Below are 14,577 nucleotides of genomic sequence, written 5' to 3' on the forward strand. Positions count from 1 at the left end.
TTAATACTCCATAGAAATTAACCCATTAAAATTCAAATTAAACGGCAGCAGAGAAAGCCATACATGAATAACAGTATTCCATTTAAATTCCCAACACGCCACGAAGCCTGAACCAAGTTCTCTCCATATCTCTGTCATCTCGCGCGGTTAAACGTTAAAGAAAGTCGTTTTCTCATTTAACTTCATTTTTCTATTTTAATTTTAGTCTTTGATTTCTTTGTATCATTTTATTCTTTTATTATTTAAATTTGGTCCCTTTTAATCATTAATTTTCCATAAAAAATTGTGATAATTTCTTAATCCCACTAAAACTAATAACAAAAAAGATCAAATTAAGAGAATAAAAATATCAAAATATAACTAAAAACAAAGTTAGATAATCAAACTAGAATAAAAAATATAATTAAAATACTAATTTGACGTGAAATTTATATAAAAGAAGATTATCATGATAGTAACTTAAATATTTTATGTATATATATATATATAGGGATATTTGTTCATATATAATTTGACACATTTTTAGTGAATTTATTTTTAGATAACAAAATATGAAAATGCATATTTAAGTGTTGACCTTTAACTTTATTTTCTAAATAAGTAAAGTGTAAAATAAAGGTTATTTATGTGCAAATATATAACAAGTCATTTCACTATCTAACAAGTCATTTGGACTTGAGACCTACTCACTAATTAATCTTTTTGGTTACTTTAAATGTCTCGTATGGAAGTGAATATGCCTTGCAATACAAATGAAAATGAACAGGGACTATATTTGAATGATTTTGAAAATTTGAAAGATGCAAGTTAAAGAGAAACATGTAGATATTCGAGCAATATATTACATTATTTCATAAGGAGTGGACGTTACACTTTCCTTAGTTATCATTATAAATTTAATGCCATTCCAAATGACTGCAACTACTTCTCTTAGATCTCCAAGAAGGATTTGATTGTCTTGAAGCCATGATTTTCAGGGAGGGGTCCATTTCCAGGTCGAATAGAAATGATCGCCTCCAAACCTGAAATAGGACAATTGTCAAGAAAATAAATGTGAAGACAAAATAAGCAGTTTCTTATTTGGTCATACAAATGGGATCCTAGGGGAAGGCTAGAGAAATTCCTCTACCACACCAATTGGGGAAGTCACACTCACGCCATTGGCACTTGTATATGGCCTACATGAGTGCCAACTGTAGGGTGTTAAAAATCTCGTTTCTTGCCAGCAGTTTAGCCTCAAAAGACATGCAAATAAATCAATTTGCCACAGATAGACACTCTCTTGTTTACTAGAACTATAAATATTTTTACATGATGCATCATTTTAAGGGCCCATTTGGAAGAATAAATAGCTTATAACTACCATGAACTCTTTTTAATTTACTTTAATAAGATCCTTGATATAACTTGGCAAAATATAATGTTTATCTACTTATCCTAGTAAGTTTCATGGTTAAGTTATCAAATAAAAAGAATTTATTGATTAAGCGCTTAAGTTATTATCTAAACATATCCTAAATTTAGAGTCTTCACTGTGTTAAAAAATTTAGTTACTACAATCACACAACACTATAAAGTTTAGTGAATAATGCAACAAGTTTTAGAGCTAGTGGATGAAATTTTACTTAGCCGATGGATTAAGAAAAATGTTAATACCTGCTGCCTTTGCAGCTGTAGCTTCTTGATATACATCAGTGACGAATAGAATATCTGAGGGTTTATCAACACCAAGTGACTCAGAAATTTCAACGTAACTGCGTGTCTCTCTTTTGTTCCTGCAAAAGAGTTTTGCATGAATATAGGTAGGTATCTTGACAGGAAATGTCAAGAGGAAACATCAATGCAAAACATTACCCCACTGTGGTGTCAAAAAACCCAGATAAATATTTCCTTAGGTCCCCATAGTTCGTTTTTCCAAATATTAGCCTTTGTGCCAACCTGCTACCACTAGAATATATGTATACCTGTTGCATAGATGCATATGTATAGCAATTAAAATACAAGGAAATATCCTCTCCAAACACCAGATAAAGAATGCACATAAAATGTGATTGTATTTCTTTCATTCTTGGGTAACAAAATAACAGTTGCCTCACCCTCAACAAACTTTGGCCAAGAGTAGAGTTGACTGTTTTTACAATTAAAGGGGACAATGACAGATATTTTATATATTTAGGAATCTTGGATATCGAAACATAAAATGGCTAGATATAAGTCATCTGTTGGACTTTCAACAGTATCCTAAGCACAAAGAGTGGTGCAGTCAAGAAGAGGAGGGGGGTCACCCTGGCTATTAATAGAAAGTGTCCTCAAGGAAAGGAACTGTGATGTCAGTTCTTCAGGCCAATTCTTGAATGATTCAAAGTGGGAACTATCTCTTCAGGTTATGCCAGTTTAGTGGGCTCATGGAAGAGTCAAAATTTGACAGAAAGAGAAAAAAGAATGGCACTATGGTAGGATAAAGGAGATAAGGATGTAATGGATGGCTGGCATAGTTAAGCAAGGGATACAAAGGAACTCTGCTTAGTTGTGGGACAGTATCCAGTTTATTTGAGGGGAGTCCTGTCCTGCCTACACTCGGGACCACTACAGGCATGTAGACCAAACCAAAGCAAAGAGGAGAGTGGACATAGATGATTGGGATATTTATAAAAATGAAAGGAGATAAATAAAAGGATATAATGGGCAATTCGAATAAAATGGTTTGGAAAGGCATATAATGGATGTAACAGTTAAATTCTCATGGGTTTGGAAAGGCATCTCAACCTATGGTTGTCTTATACGTACCAAACATTGGCATCTTGCTTAAGCATCAAAGACGCCTAGGGTCAAAATGCAAGAAAATAATTTAGCAGCAAATGTTCACAAATATAACAAGTGAACCAAAAAGAGGGAAAGAGCTAAGAATCAGAAAAAACAACCTTTAAACCCAAGGCGTGCCATTTTTCTAGAGCTTCTGGTACATCATCAAAAACTATTCCCTCCAATTCATTATTCTCATAACCAGTTCTCCATATATGACCCTGCATGACTAAACATCAGCAATATTTACAAATATGAATTCAACAGAGAAAAATTCAGTAAGTTAACTACCTGCAACTCTTTTAAGGCAGTGATCTTTCTATCTGCTTTAATCATAGCATTCACATTAACAACAAGTGCAGCAATGACTTCCTCTTTCCCAGCATCATCTGGAGGGATAGGCACAGCACCTGCAATCCCTTGTGCAAGGTCACTTTCAACCTGTTATCAACATGAACAAGAAGTCAATGGTCCAAATCTCTGCATGCAAAAAATTTCCAGATCTAAATTAAGCGGAAGCTTATTATCATTTTGTTTGAGACACAAATTGCATTTGGCAAGAAGGTGAACCCATCCCTAGATTCCACGCTTCCCTAATATTACCATAAAGTTTACATATGAAACTCCAAGGCGCATTTCATTACTTCCATGCTTGTTTTAACAGTTTACAAATTCTTGGAAATAGGAAACCAAATGAAACAAAATGAAAACAATATTGTTCTTGCAACAATTAGTGAAAACATATTAACAGAAAATTAAAACAAAAAACAAACCAAACACACCCTTAGCTTCCTGTTTATCTCTTCTCCAGTGATGGGCCACTTTTACTTGAATTAATGCTTTAATAATGCCCAAGAAAAACATAATCAGTGAAGGGAAAATTTAATATTATAAACATGACAAACAACTTAGTCATTAGTGGTTTTAATACTCATGGACAATGTTCAGAACCATAATCTCACTCTCATCCCCAACATATCATTGCAGTAGACATAGCACTCCACAATCCACAGTACTATGCTACTACCTTTCAATGTCTAAACCACATATTCCAATTGGAGGAACATAAATACCTTAATCATGCAAACCTATAAAATTCTTACTTGGGAACGAAGCAACTTGATATCAGCTTTAGTCTCAGGGGTATCATATGTTGCAGATAGATGCCTCCCAACATTATCACGGGCATATGGGAAGAGAACCTCTGAAACAAATGATATGGGAGTAGTAGTTCCTTCAATGTCAAGAACAATGCAATGCTGTAATTCAAATAGAGAAAAAATCAACATATAATTGAAAACTATAAGACAACCACTGCAAGATATATTAAGCATCCTATTTCTATGAATCGGGGACTAGCATTATGAGTCAACTGAGGATAGACAGATAGAGGAACTTGTTTCAGGAATTTAAGGAAATAAAAATACTCATTAGTTTAGCGATCTAAACTTGTCAACAAAAAAGGAGGATTATGTGAACTCACTGGGAATGGATCAATTTCACCATTGGCTTTCCTTGCTTTAACTGATACATTTGACTGTCCGACAATACTTAGTAGACCCCTTCTTGCACTTTGTATTGGACCATGATTTGGAGTTGACCAGTCCAATCCCATTTGGTGAAGTTTGATAGCAGCATCAAAGAGGTAATGGTAACACTCAGACTGGAGGAAAAATCATGAATTTACCAAAAAGTATGGTAACAGAAACCGTCAAAAGACAAAATTGTCTTTTAGAGGAGTATTATGTTTTACAGAAACTCCAAGCAGAATGCTCAAATAAACATCTTATATAAAATTGAATGCAATCTTCTTGTGGAATACGAATAACAAAAACCTGAGTTTTAGCACTAATCCACGAGTCTCCCCAAACAAATACTCCATGGTTGCGAACAAGTACTGCTGTTGCTTTTGGGTAATCTTCAATCTGCAATTAGGGAAAGAAAGAGTAATAAGCCAAGCTATATCAACCAGGATTTTAAAGAAAATAGATGAAACTCATCCAGAGTTCTTAACATATATGCAACGCATGTGCAGAATCATCAAAAGAAACATACAGCTTTAGCAAAAGATTCTGTGAGCTGATACTCATAGGCCGTGTTCTCAATTATGGGAACTACAAGTTCATCATAATAACCATGCCCCTTGATTCCTTTTATCATTTCCATGTGAGTGATCTGCCGTTTGTGGAGACAAACAGAATCAAATGAAAATAGTATTAATGGGAAGAAGAAATAAAAGCATGGCACAAGATATACAATGTGAAAGAGAAACATAAACTACTTTTAAAGTATGTTTGATCTTCTTAGAGTACTATGTAATAAGCTATAACAAGACAAAATCACCATTTGATCAGGAAAAAATAACAGAAAAACATCAAAAGGATGCAAGGGAAGAAGAACTTTCCAATTCTAGGTATAAATTTGTACATAAATGTAGCAGAAGCCAAAAATTCTCTGAACATTTTCAGCAAATAACTAATGAGTGTATTCAAATACAATAGAGATGAACCGCAAAATACTTATCAAGTGTCAATACTTCTACTCTAGGCTAACCCAAGTTTGTTAATTATTCCACTCTTTTTCAGTGGTTCACAGTACTTATTGTTTTCAAAAACTAGAGTAGTGGAGAGAGACTTTCAAACCAAGATGAATAAAGCAACTACAGAGCTAATTATGCCCCCAAGAAGGATGTCCCATGCAAGTCCTGTATTACAGCATTATATTATTTGATACTTGAATCTGCTCTCCACTTCATTACAGACTTGTTTTTTCAGAAGATTCTTGCCTGAATGGAATTTAGCACTCCACAAATAATCTTATACCCAAGCAATGAGATTAATTTTTACTCAGCTGCATGTTCTACTACCAATCTAAACCCCATTTAAAGTTATAATGACAACTAATAATTATGGCTCACGATTTTGAATATGTACATTCATTATCAACATTCCAAAATATTGCAAAATAAAAAAACATCCAGGTACAAATACTTGCCCGAAATTCCTTTGATAAAGGATTGATCATTGTTACAAGACAAGATTCTATTCCGTGACTGTGGAAAACAGCCACAGCATCACGCATTTCATATGCCTGAAAAGAAAGTGAAAGAAATGTATGAAATGTATATCAATTGGTAATTTATCAAAAAAGATAAGCGCTGATAGTTTTGAAGGTCAGCCAACTGTAGAATTGACAAAAATGATTCCAATAAAAAATTCAGTCACACTATTCATTTGACAGATAGTAGAGATTTCCTGTTAGAAGTGAAATTTTACAGATATTATAGCATTTGTCAGATGTGACTTGTGAGTAAAGCAATTGGTTTACAGCACTTATCAACTGAATGTTACAGTTAATTCATACTACCATAAGTCCAAATGTATGACACAGCTTAACTCTGAAATTTAAGTTACACCACTCAAATATTTTGAAAGCATATTAAAAACAAATACAAAGACAACACATTGGCCGGCTGAACAATGATACATAGTGTTGTGAAATCTCAAAAGAAGTATGTGTACATCAAACTCTGCTTCTCTCAGACATTACAGTAGTTTATATAGTATTAAACCAAAGTCACCTTCCTGAAAAGTGGATCACAATCAGTACACTTGGGAGGCTTGTGCGGGTATGGTTTAGGAGATGGAGCAGACAAGACAAGCCCACTGTTTGATAACACATACATGTCCTCTGGCTCCATTCTTTCTTTCTGAACACCTGCACACATTTTTCAGCAAAAAGGAAGAACAAAATGAAGCAATAATCAACACATGATGACAGAGTTCCATCATCTTCTTGCGCAAAAAAACCATACTAAATTCTTGGTGTTCAGAAGAGCTTCTACAAAACTTATTTGAGTTTATAAAAATGGCTAATAATTCCTACAAACCCTTTTTAGCTTATTTCAATCAATTTCTTAGCAAAATTTATCAAAATAAGTTTTTCTTTTCTTTTTTTTAATGTATTTCATTAAATTCCATTATCAAGTTGTTATACAGGTTGTCATGTAACAAGAACATAAAGTATTAAGCTGTTAACCAAAGCACACCCTTAACCAGGGAGACATGTCGATTGGTTTACAGTTGAAAAATCAATTCTTACACTTTCTATTTAAAAAACACGCACTCTAATGAAAGTTCATGATTAAGATTAAATTTGACACATATCATATTTACATTCTAACAGTTTGAAATCAATTCTATCAAAGTCAATTATACTTGACTTCAAAACAAACAAGCCAAAATTTAAATCCAGTATATCAAAATTTGACTAAAAAAGTTCCAACAGGAGAGAAGAATCTGGCAGAGACCCAGAAACCAACTAGGCCCAAAATGACAAGACACACACACACACACACACACACACAAAATATAAACTTTGGACACAGAAATGAAAAGGGGGAAGAAGGGTGGGGTTACCAGAAGGGGACATGAGAATGAGTTGTTGAGGCTTGGGAATAGAATCATCATGAACCTTCATGGTGATGCTACCACCAGTGCCTGTGACCCATCCAAGGTTGTAGAAGTGCCTACACAGTTCAGCCATTAGAGCCCTTGTTTCTTTCACTGCCTTGCTTTCAAGGTACGCCTGAGAGGACGTCGTTCCCACCTTCACGCCGTTCAGACCAATCGCAGCCATGGATTCTAGACAGAAAGAATGTGTGAATGAGCTTTATACGTAAGCTATTTTATCTACATAAAACAATTACAAACATTTTGTTGTAATAAGAATGAATGAATGAATGTCTGAACCTTAGTCAACAATAGGAATACAGGATAGGATGGAACCTTTCTTTTAGAGTGTTGCAATTCAATTTGTAATTTGTAATCAGATTCATGTCCTTCATAAATAGCATGAATTAGTGCAGAATTTGTGATTGTGATTTTTGCTTTTACAATTAAAAAATGGGAAAGCGTAAAGAGTGATAGAATAATTTTACTTTTGGCTTTTAAGTCAAATGCTGCCTAAATCTGCTCAACAATAATATATAGAATTTAAATTTTAAATTTTGAGTTCAAATTAAATTTAAGATGAGTTAAACCTGTAAAAATTCTATAAAAATTTACAAAAATCGCATTTTACTTATTTTTTTAATTATTTTTGTGAGTGTAAATTTCATGTAAGATTTTTTAGTCTCACCCGCTAAAGTTTGACATCCACGGTAGTAACTAGTAAGCTAACCTAAATAGATTGGGTACTTAGTTTTGACTGTTTTATTTTTAGGTTACACAATTCAAGTAAAATTATCATAAAATTAGTATTTTAATAATATAATTAAATGTATTAATTTATATTATTAAGAAGTGAAAATTTTAATTCAAAATAATTGATTTTTTAAAGTTAACAACTAACTATTGACTTTTCAATTCGAAATATCACGACATTGATTAAGATAAAAATAGTGTTATGAATAATATAATTAACGTGATTAATATTATATAAATATTTTTCTTCTGAAACTCTATTTAATTTCATATGTTTAATTTACAAGTTTAAATATAATGAAAAGTCGATCTATTTTACAATAAATTAACAGTTAACAAAAAAAAGTGTCACGTTATTAAAAAAAATTAAATACATAAGTTTAAAGGCTCAATAATAAATATAAAAATTTTAGTGATATTTAATTAACAAAATTTTAAATATATAAATTATAATTATAATATTATAATAATAAAATATAATTTTAAAATAAATTTATTGTGTAATATTTTCAAAATATATGTAATATTAAATAATATACTTACAAGTGTCCAAATTTTATAAATTTTGTTTTACATTATCTCAAAAATAATATAATATGACTAATTGATTGATTAGTTAATTTTGGTTTTTATGAGAAATTATTAAATAGTATAATTGTTCAAATTTAATATCTAAAATAAAATTAAATAATTTATGTTTATAATTTTAAAAATTAAAGTGATGTTTAATTTAAAATTACAATAATTAATTAGAAGAAAATAATTTAGTTATTCTATTGTGTAAAAAATAAGCCTTGATTGATATATAATATGATACCTGATGATACAAGTTAACATTACACGATTCTTGCTGGTCATATAGTTGACAATGATATTTTATAAGTGAAAGCCTTTTAATTAATACAAGGGTTATGATGAATGAATTTGTGAAAATGAAGCTATTAATTTTTATATTTGACAATGATATTTTATAAGTGAAGGCCTTTTAATTAATGCAAGGGTTATGATGAATGAATTTGTGAAAATGAAGCTATTAATTTTTATAAAACATTACAGTTTTTTAATATTTATTTTAAGTATGTGAGGATTAAATATTTAACTTTTTTGTAGGTTACAACATATTTAACTTTTGAAAATTTTGCTTCATGACACGAAGTTGGGTTGAAAAAGAAAACTCTCATTCTCATATAATTTATGAAAATCACCTATAATTTTAGATAAATTATTTATTTCATAAATATGTGTTGCAAGATGAGTGTTTGAAATTACATGATCTCATAGTAAAGAAAAATTCCTCATATATTATAAGTAAATATTGGAGCGTTATTCGTCTGGTCAATTCATAAATTTGATAAATATATATATCTTTTATAATTTAATATAATATATTAATTTTCTAAGCAAATTTAGGGCATTGATTAAGATATAATTAAACTTCTTTATAAAACTAATATAATTATTATTATATAATTATATCTAAATATTATCAATTTTTACATGCTTGTAAATAATATTAAATATAATGAAAGAATTTGACATATACATGATAGGAGGCCTTAAGATAAAAATTAATGTTATATAACTCGACTTTCTCTTGGTAACACACACATATATAAAAGGCGTTAGGAATAAATTAAACGACTTTTTTCTAATATATTCTATGATCTTTTAAATTAATTTTATCTACGTAATTCATTCAATCACTTTCCATTAATCTAAAAAAACATAAATTCCACTTAATTTCTCCCTCATATTCAAATTATAGCATGTTTATTCAATTTTTTCCATGATTTTTTCTGGAAAAAAACATTGAAAAAAATAAGCACATATATCTATCAATTAATTTTAGTGCTTTTCTTTAGATTTTTCAAATTAATCTTTTTATTACAAAATCTAACGTCCTGAATATTTGTAATAATATTTTAATATATTAATATAAGTGTATATGTGAATTTTCATGTGTTTGATATATATATGATAATGAGAATATATATATATATATATGTGTGTGTGTGTGTGAGATGATGTGGACTTGTATGAATGTGTGAATACGAGTATAAGCATATGTGTTGGTTTTGTGGTTGAACTGAGATTGTTGAACATGACTAGACTGGATGGAAAATAGGCTAAGTGTGAGTGCTGCAAGGTGTTCTCACTATAGCGAGAAGGCCCTGGGCGAAGAGCATGAAACTGTGTCGTTCTTGCTGTAGCGAGAAGTCACCGAAAGAGAGAGGTGAAAATGTTGCGTTTTCACTATAGTGAGAGGGTCTTCCTGTAGCGAGATTCTGTAGAAATTAGGGTGCAATTTCTTCTGAGATTTTTGCTATCGCGACAAAGGACGTCGCTACAACGTGAGAAGTCTTGCTGCAGTGAGAATATATCGTTGTAGCGAGAGTGTCACGACCAGAGGATTATTTGAAGGTTTTACGGTTTGAAAAATTCATTTTCATTTCTCTATTCAAAATCTCTTCGATTCCCTCGACTCAATATCTCTTCTTTCATTTCTTGAGTTCTTATGGAGATTTTTTATGTTTTATGAATGAAATCCGTGTGGGGAGCCTTTTTATTATTGATTTCGTGTGTGAGTCTTCAATCCGAGGTAAGGGGAGACTTTACCTTATCTCGTTGTGTTTGAATGCAGTTTATTTTGCTATGTATTACAATGTGGTTGAGATAGAAGGTAGGAAATTGTGTGTTTGGGTTGAAATTTTGTATGAAATACGATATTGTAATTGTAGGATGATGTAATGATTTGATTGTGATGAAGTCTGATGAGGATTTAATGCTTAAGTGTGATGTGAGTGAATGTGGGCATATATGCTGTGTATGAATATGAATACTATATGTGACTGAGAATATGGCTGAAAATGTGTTTGAAGGGCATGTTAAATACGGTTGTAAATATGTTATGAATGATTCAAGGATATACTGAGATGTGGAAGATGGGGCGGAAGGCAGTGGCAGATCTAGGACCCTAAGGTTAGGGAGTGCAAATTTTTTATTTTAAAAAAATAAAAGACTAACCATATCATCATCATATAAAGATAATTGTATCAATATTAAAATTCTGATATTGATAATAGATAATAAAAGAAAAATTACATACCTTACAATTGTCCTCTGCGTGATTTCATATTTTGGAATTGTTGAATGATTAGCTCATTATCAATGCTATTGAATACATCTCTCTCAATATAAGTTATTAGACAATCATTCATCCAAGCATCTCTCATTCGATTGCGCAACCAATTTTTTACAATTTTCATAGCAGAAAAGGCCCTTTCTACCGTTGTTGTGGCTACCAGTAAAATCATTGTTAACTTCAAAAGAAGATAAACAAGTGGATAAACAATATGTTTTTCAGTTTCAACCAACTTCTCTGAAAGATTGGTAATTCCTTTCAAGGATGCAAAATCGACACTACCACGCACATCAATAATAAAAGTCTCAAGTTGATTATCAAGCATCACTAAATCACTTGAAGAAAATTTACGTGGATAAAACTTGGCAAAGTCAGTTAGTCTTCTTTTATCAAAAGCAGAGAAGCCATTAACTGGATTTAAACACGTCATACAAAGGAGCAATTGAGTATTTACCTCTGTGAAACGATCATTAAGTTCTTGAAGTTGCATGTCTACAACAATATAAAATAATTCAACTCGATAGTGATGCTCTACTGTGACAACTTGAGCTTTGCATCGTGATCTTCCCTTGTACAAAAAAGCATGTTTCATATTAGGAATATGAATGGTATGCACATTACAAAATGAAATTACTTCCTTCAATAAAGAATCAAATCCACTATCCCTCATAATCTGTAATCGTTCCTTTGTGATATTAACCAAATTCGTAGCATTGATTATGTCTTGATCTTTTCTTTGTAATGCTTGTGATAGTTTATTTGAAATATCCAAGACATTTTTCATCAAATGTAATGTGAATACAAAATCAAATTCTTCTATCAAATATAAAAGACCATTGGCTTCGGCTCTTTAATCTGCATTTGATCCATCTTCTTTTATAATTTTGAGAACATCAATGATTGAAGAATACATCAAAATCACATTTATCGAAGTTCCGTAATGTGAACCCCATCGAGTATCAGTAGCTCGTTTGACACTAGTTTCTTGATTCAAACCTTATCCACTAGGAATTTCTCCTTTTCTCAATGCCTCTCTAACTTTGGCTATTTGTTTTTCATGAAGCATGTCATGTCGTTTTCAAGATCCCGCCACAACATTTAATAAATTGGACACTAAATTAAAAAGAGAAGCAACTTGAATGTGATTTTTTGCAATGGTAACTAGTGTAAGTTGTAATTGATTAGCAAAACAATGTACATAAAATGCAGATGGATTCTCCTTCAAGACTAAACTTTTAAGACCAGAAAATTCACCTTGCATGTTACTAGCACCATCATACCTTTGTCCACAAATTCTTGACACACTAAACCTATATTTGAAAAATAATTCATCAATTGCCATTTTCAACGATAAGGCAGTAATATTCTTAACATGCACCATGCCAACAAAGCACTCAACAATACTTCCACTTTTATTAACATACTGCAAAGCAACAACCATTTGTTCTTTATTTGATATATCACGAGCTTCATCAACAATAACAACAAATAATTCTTCTCCAATATCATTAATAATAACATTTGTTGTTTCTAATGCAACAACATTAACTATATTCTTTTGGATTAATGGAACAATTAATTGATGATTTTCAGGTACATTTCCTAAGATAACATGATTTATTGATTTATTGTGATCTGTAAGAAACTTGAGAAGTTCAAGAAAATTATCTTGATTAATAGAATTGATTGATTCATCATGGCCACGAAATGCTAATCCTTGTTTTAATAGAAACTGAATGCAGTCAATTGATGCAGTCAAACGCCTTCGATATAAGTCACGAACTTGTTCAGATTGCTTAGAAATTGCAACTTCAATATGTTGATTTTGATTCATCAAATCTTGACACTTCTTCCAAGCAATGTTATGAGCACTATTAGGACCTGTAACATGAGATGAGAGTACTTCTTTCTTGTTCCAACTTATAAACCCCTTTGTGACAAATGTGTCCCCACCAGATTGCTTTCCAAAATCAGGCCTGAAAAGATAACAACCTAAACAAAATATTGCATCTTTTTCAATACTGTACTCCATCGAATTACCAAATTCATTAAACCAAGATGGAGAAAATCTTCTTAAAAAACTCCCAAATTTTCTTTGGAGAAAGTTATGTTTAGTAGGTTGGCAAGGTCCTCTTTGCAAATATGCTCTTCGAATCTTATCATGATCATTAGGATGATAGGTTGAAATTTTTATGCGCTTTCCTGGATTAGATGACAAATCTTCTAAATTGAGCTCAATTTGTTGGGGTTGAGAACTTGATTCTTTAGGGTTTGATGAAAATTGTTGCTCATTTGAAGGTAATTTTCTCTCAAAAAAAATTTTCCATGACCTATTTGAAATATGGGATTAACATAGTTTAAATGAAAAGATTTTACTAAGCAAGCATTTAAAAAAATATATAGAAGCAAGGTTTTATTGAATAGTGACAAAGGAGAGAAAGAACAATCCAACTTACCTTGCCTTGCCTTTAATTTGAAGTAGAAAATATGAAGATTGAAGAGCCATAATCTGCAACCTCTATTTCAGATGTTCAAAGCAAAGAAGAATGTTTGATTCAATGCAAAGAAGAAGTCTTGACAATTTTGTGTGAAAATTTTCACTTGTCCTCAAGCTAGGCTAGGAGGTTTACGAAAAGCTAGCAAACTTGTTGGAGAAGGAAGGTAATTTTACAAATGTATTGCAGAAGAAAAGTAAAAAAGTAAGAATAAAAAATTATTATTTTAATTGATTTGAACCTTTAGCATATTCCATCTGATTAGGGGGTGCAAAAATATAAGATTAGGAGGTGCAGAATATTATAAAAAATTATATTATTAAAAGTAATTATCAAAATTGAGAGGATGCATTTGTCCTCTCTCAGTTCTATATAGATACGTCATTGGCAGTAGGAATACTTTGGAGAAGAGAGGATGGTGGTGACACTAACAGTGAGTGTGGGTGTACCACAAGCCACACACTCTCCTTCTGACTCAGCCTCTGACTAATATATTTGCCGAGAGACTCGTGACTGCACGCGTTGTACCCTTGAGGCAGAGGCTATCTGGCGACCATCCATAGTGTGAAACTGTGATTATAGTGCTACAGTGAGTGTAGCTACATGCAGTGAGCGCACCTGTTTGTAAAGTGAAATAAAATATTGAAATGTGTTACTTATGATTGTTAATGTTGGTTTAAAATGTGTGGAATGAACAAGGTGAGACTATGCTTGTTGTGTGTGTGATAGTGTAGAATACTTACCCTTATATTTATTTTTCAAGTAACAAAGACAATCAACACCAGACTCAGTAAAAGGATAGATAATACTACTATAAGACTTAAAAATTTATTTGAAACCTTGATGTATTATTTAAGTCCTGTAGAAATTATTGATTCAAATTGTAATTCATCTTTAATTTGAAATACTTTATTGAACTATGCTTTAGGAACCA

General features: G+C 31.5%; 1 protein-coding gene and 1 pseudogene across 6 annotated transcripts; both read right to left on the minus strand.

Moving 5' to 3' along the window:
- Window positions 1-742: 742 nt before the first annotated feature.
- Window positions 743-7,695, minus strand: LOC113853943 (probable bifunctional methylthioribulose-1-phosphate dehydratase/enolase-phosphatase E1). 6 transcript variants are annotated; one of them, XM_027484673.1, is made up of 13 exons: window positions 7,554-7,623; window positions 7,221-7,445; window positions 6,383-6,519; window positions 5,797-5,892; window positions 4,858-4,977; window positions 4,638-4,727; window positions 4,286-4,465; window positions 3,906-4,061; window positions 3,094-3,243; window positions 2,922-3,023; window positions 1,855-1,964; window positions 1,657-1,775; window positions 745-1,022 (listed from the first exon to the last, which is right to left on the minus strand). In XM_027484673.1, the coding sequence occupies exons 2-13, from the start codon at window positions 7,438-7,440 to the stop codon at window positions 931-933; spliced, it is 1,572 nt and encodes a 523-aa protein (XP_027340474.1). In that variant the 5' UTR covers window positions 7,441-7,445; window positions 7,554-7,623; the 3' UTR covers window positions 745-930. The 6 variants fall into 6 exon arrangements, with proteins under 6 accessions (XP_027340476.1, XP_027340477.1, XP_027340475.1 ...); XM_027484672.1 differs by having other exon boundaries at window positions 746-1,022; window positions 7,221-7,493; window positions 7,590-7,695; XM_027484675.1 differs by lacking the exon at window positions 7,554-7,623 and having other exon boundaries at window positions 743-1,022; window positions 4,313-4,465; window positions 5,797-5,923; window positions 6,375-6,519; window positions 7,221-7,542.
- A 3,418-nt stretch (window positions 7,696-11,113) lies between these two features.
- On the minus strand, window positions 11,114-13,654 carry LOC113855493 (annotated as a pseudogene).
- Window positions 13,655-14,577: the final 923 nt, after the last annotated feature.

Source organism: Abrus precatorius, unplaced genomic scaffold (genome assembly GCF_003935025.1).
Source record: "Abrus precatorius isolate BTA unplaced genomic scaffold, Abrus_2018 Scaffold11, whole genome shotgun sequence".
NCBI classification, from domain to species: domain Eukaryota; kingdom Viridiplantae; phylum Streptophyta; class Magnoliopsida; order Fabales; family Fabaceae; genus Abrus; species Abrus precatorius.

Bases quoted from the DNA above. Each gene is read 5' to 3' on its own strand.
- LOC113853943 (XM_027484675.1), bottom strand. From the start codon at position 7,440: ATGGCTGCGATTGGTCTGAACGGCGTGAAGGTGGGAACGACGTCCTCT. The intron at 4,728-4,857 runs GTATGTTTCTTT...CCCTAATTGCAG, and splicing joins CAGAATCTTTTGCTAAAGCT to ATTGAAGATTACCCAAAAGC. The intron at 4,466-4,637 runs GTTTTTGTTATT...TTTTTCCTCCAG, and splicing joins GGATTAGTGCTAAAACTCAG to TCTGAGTGTTACCATTACCT.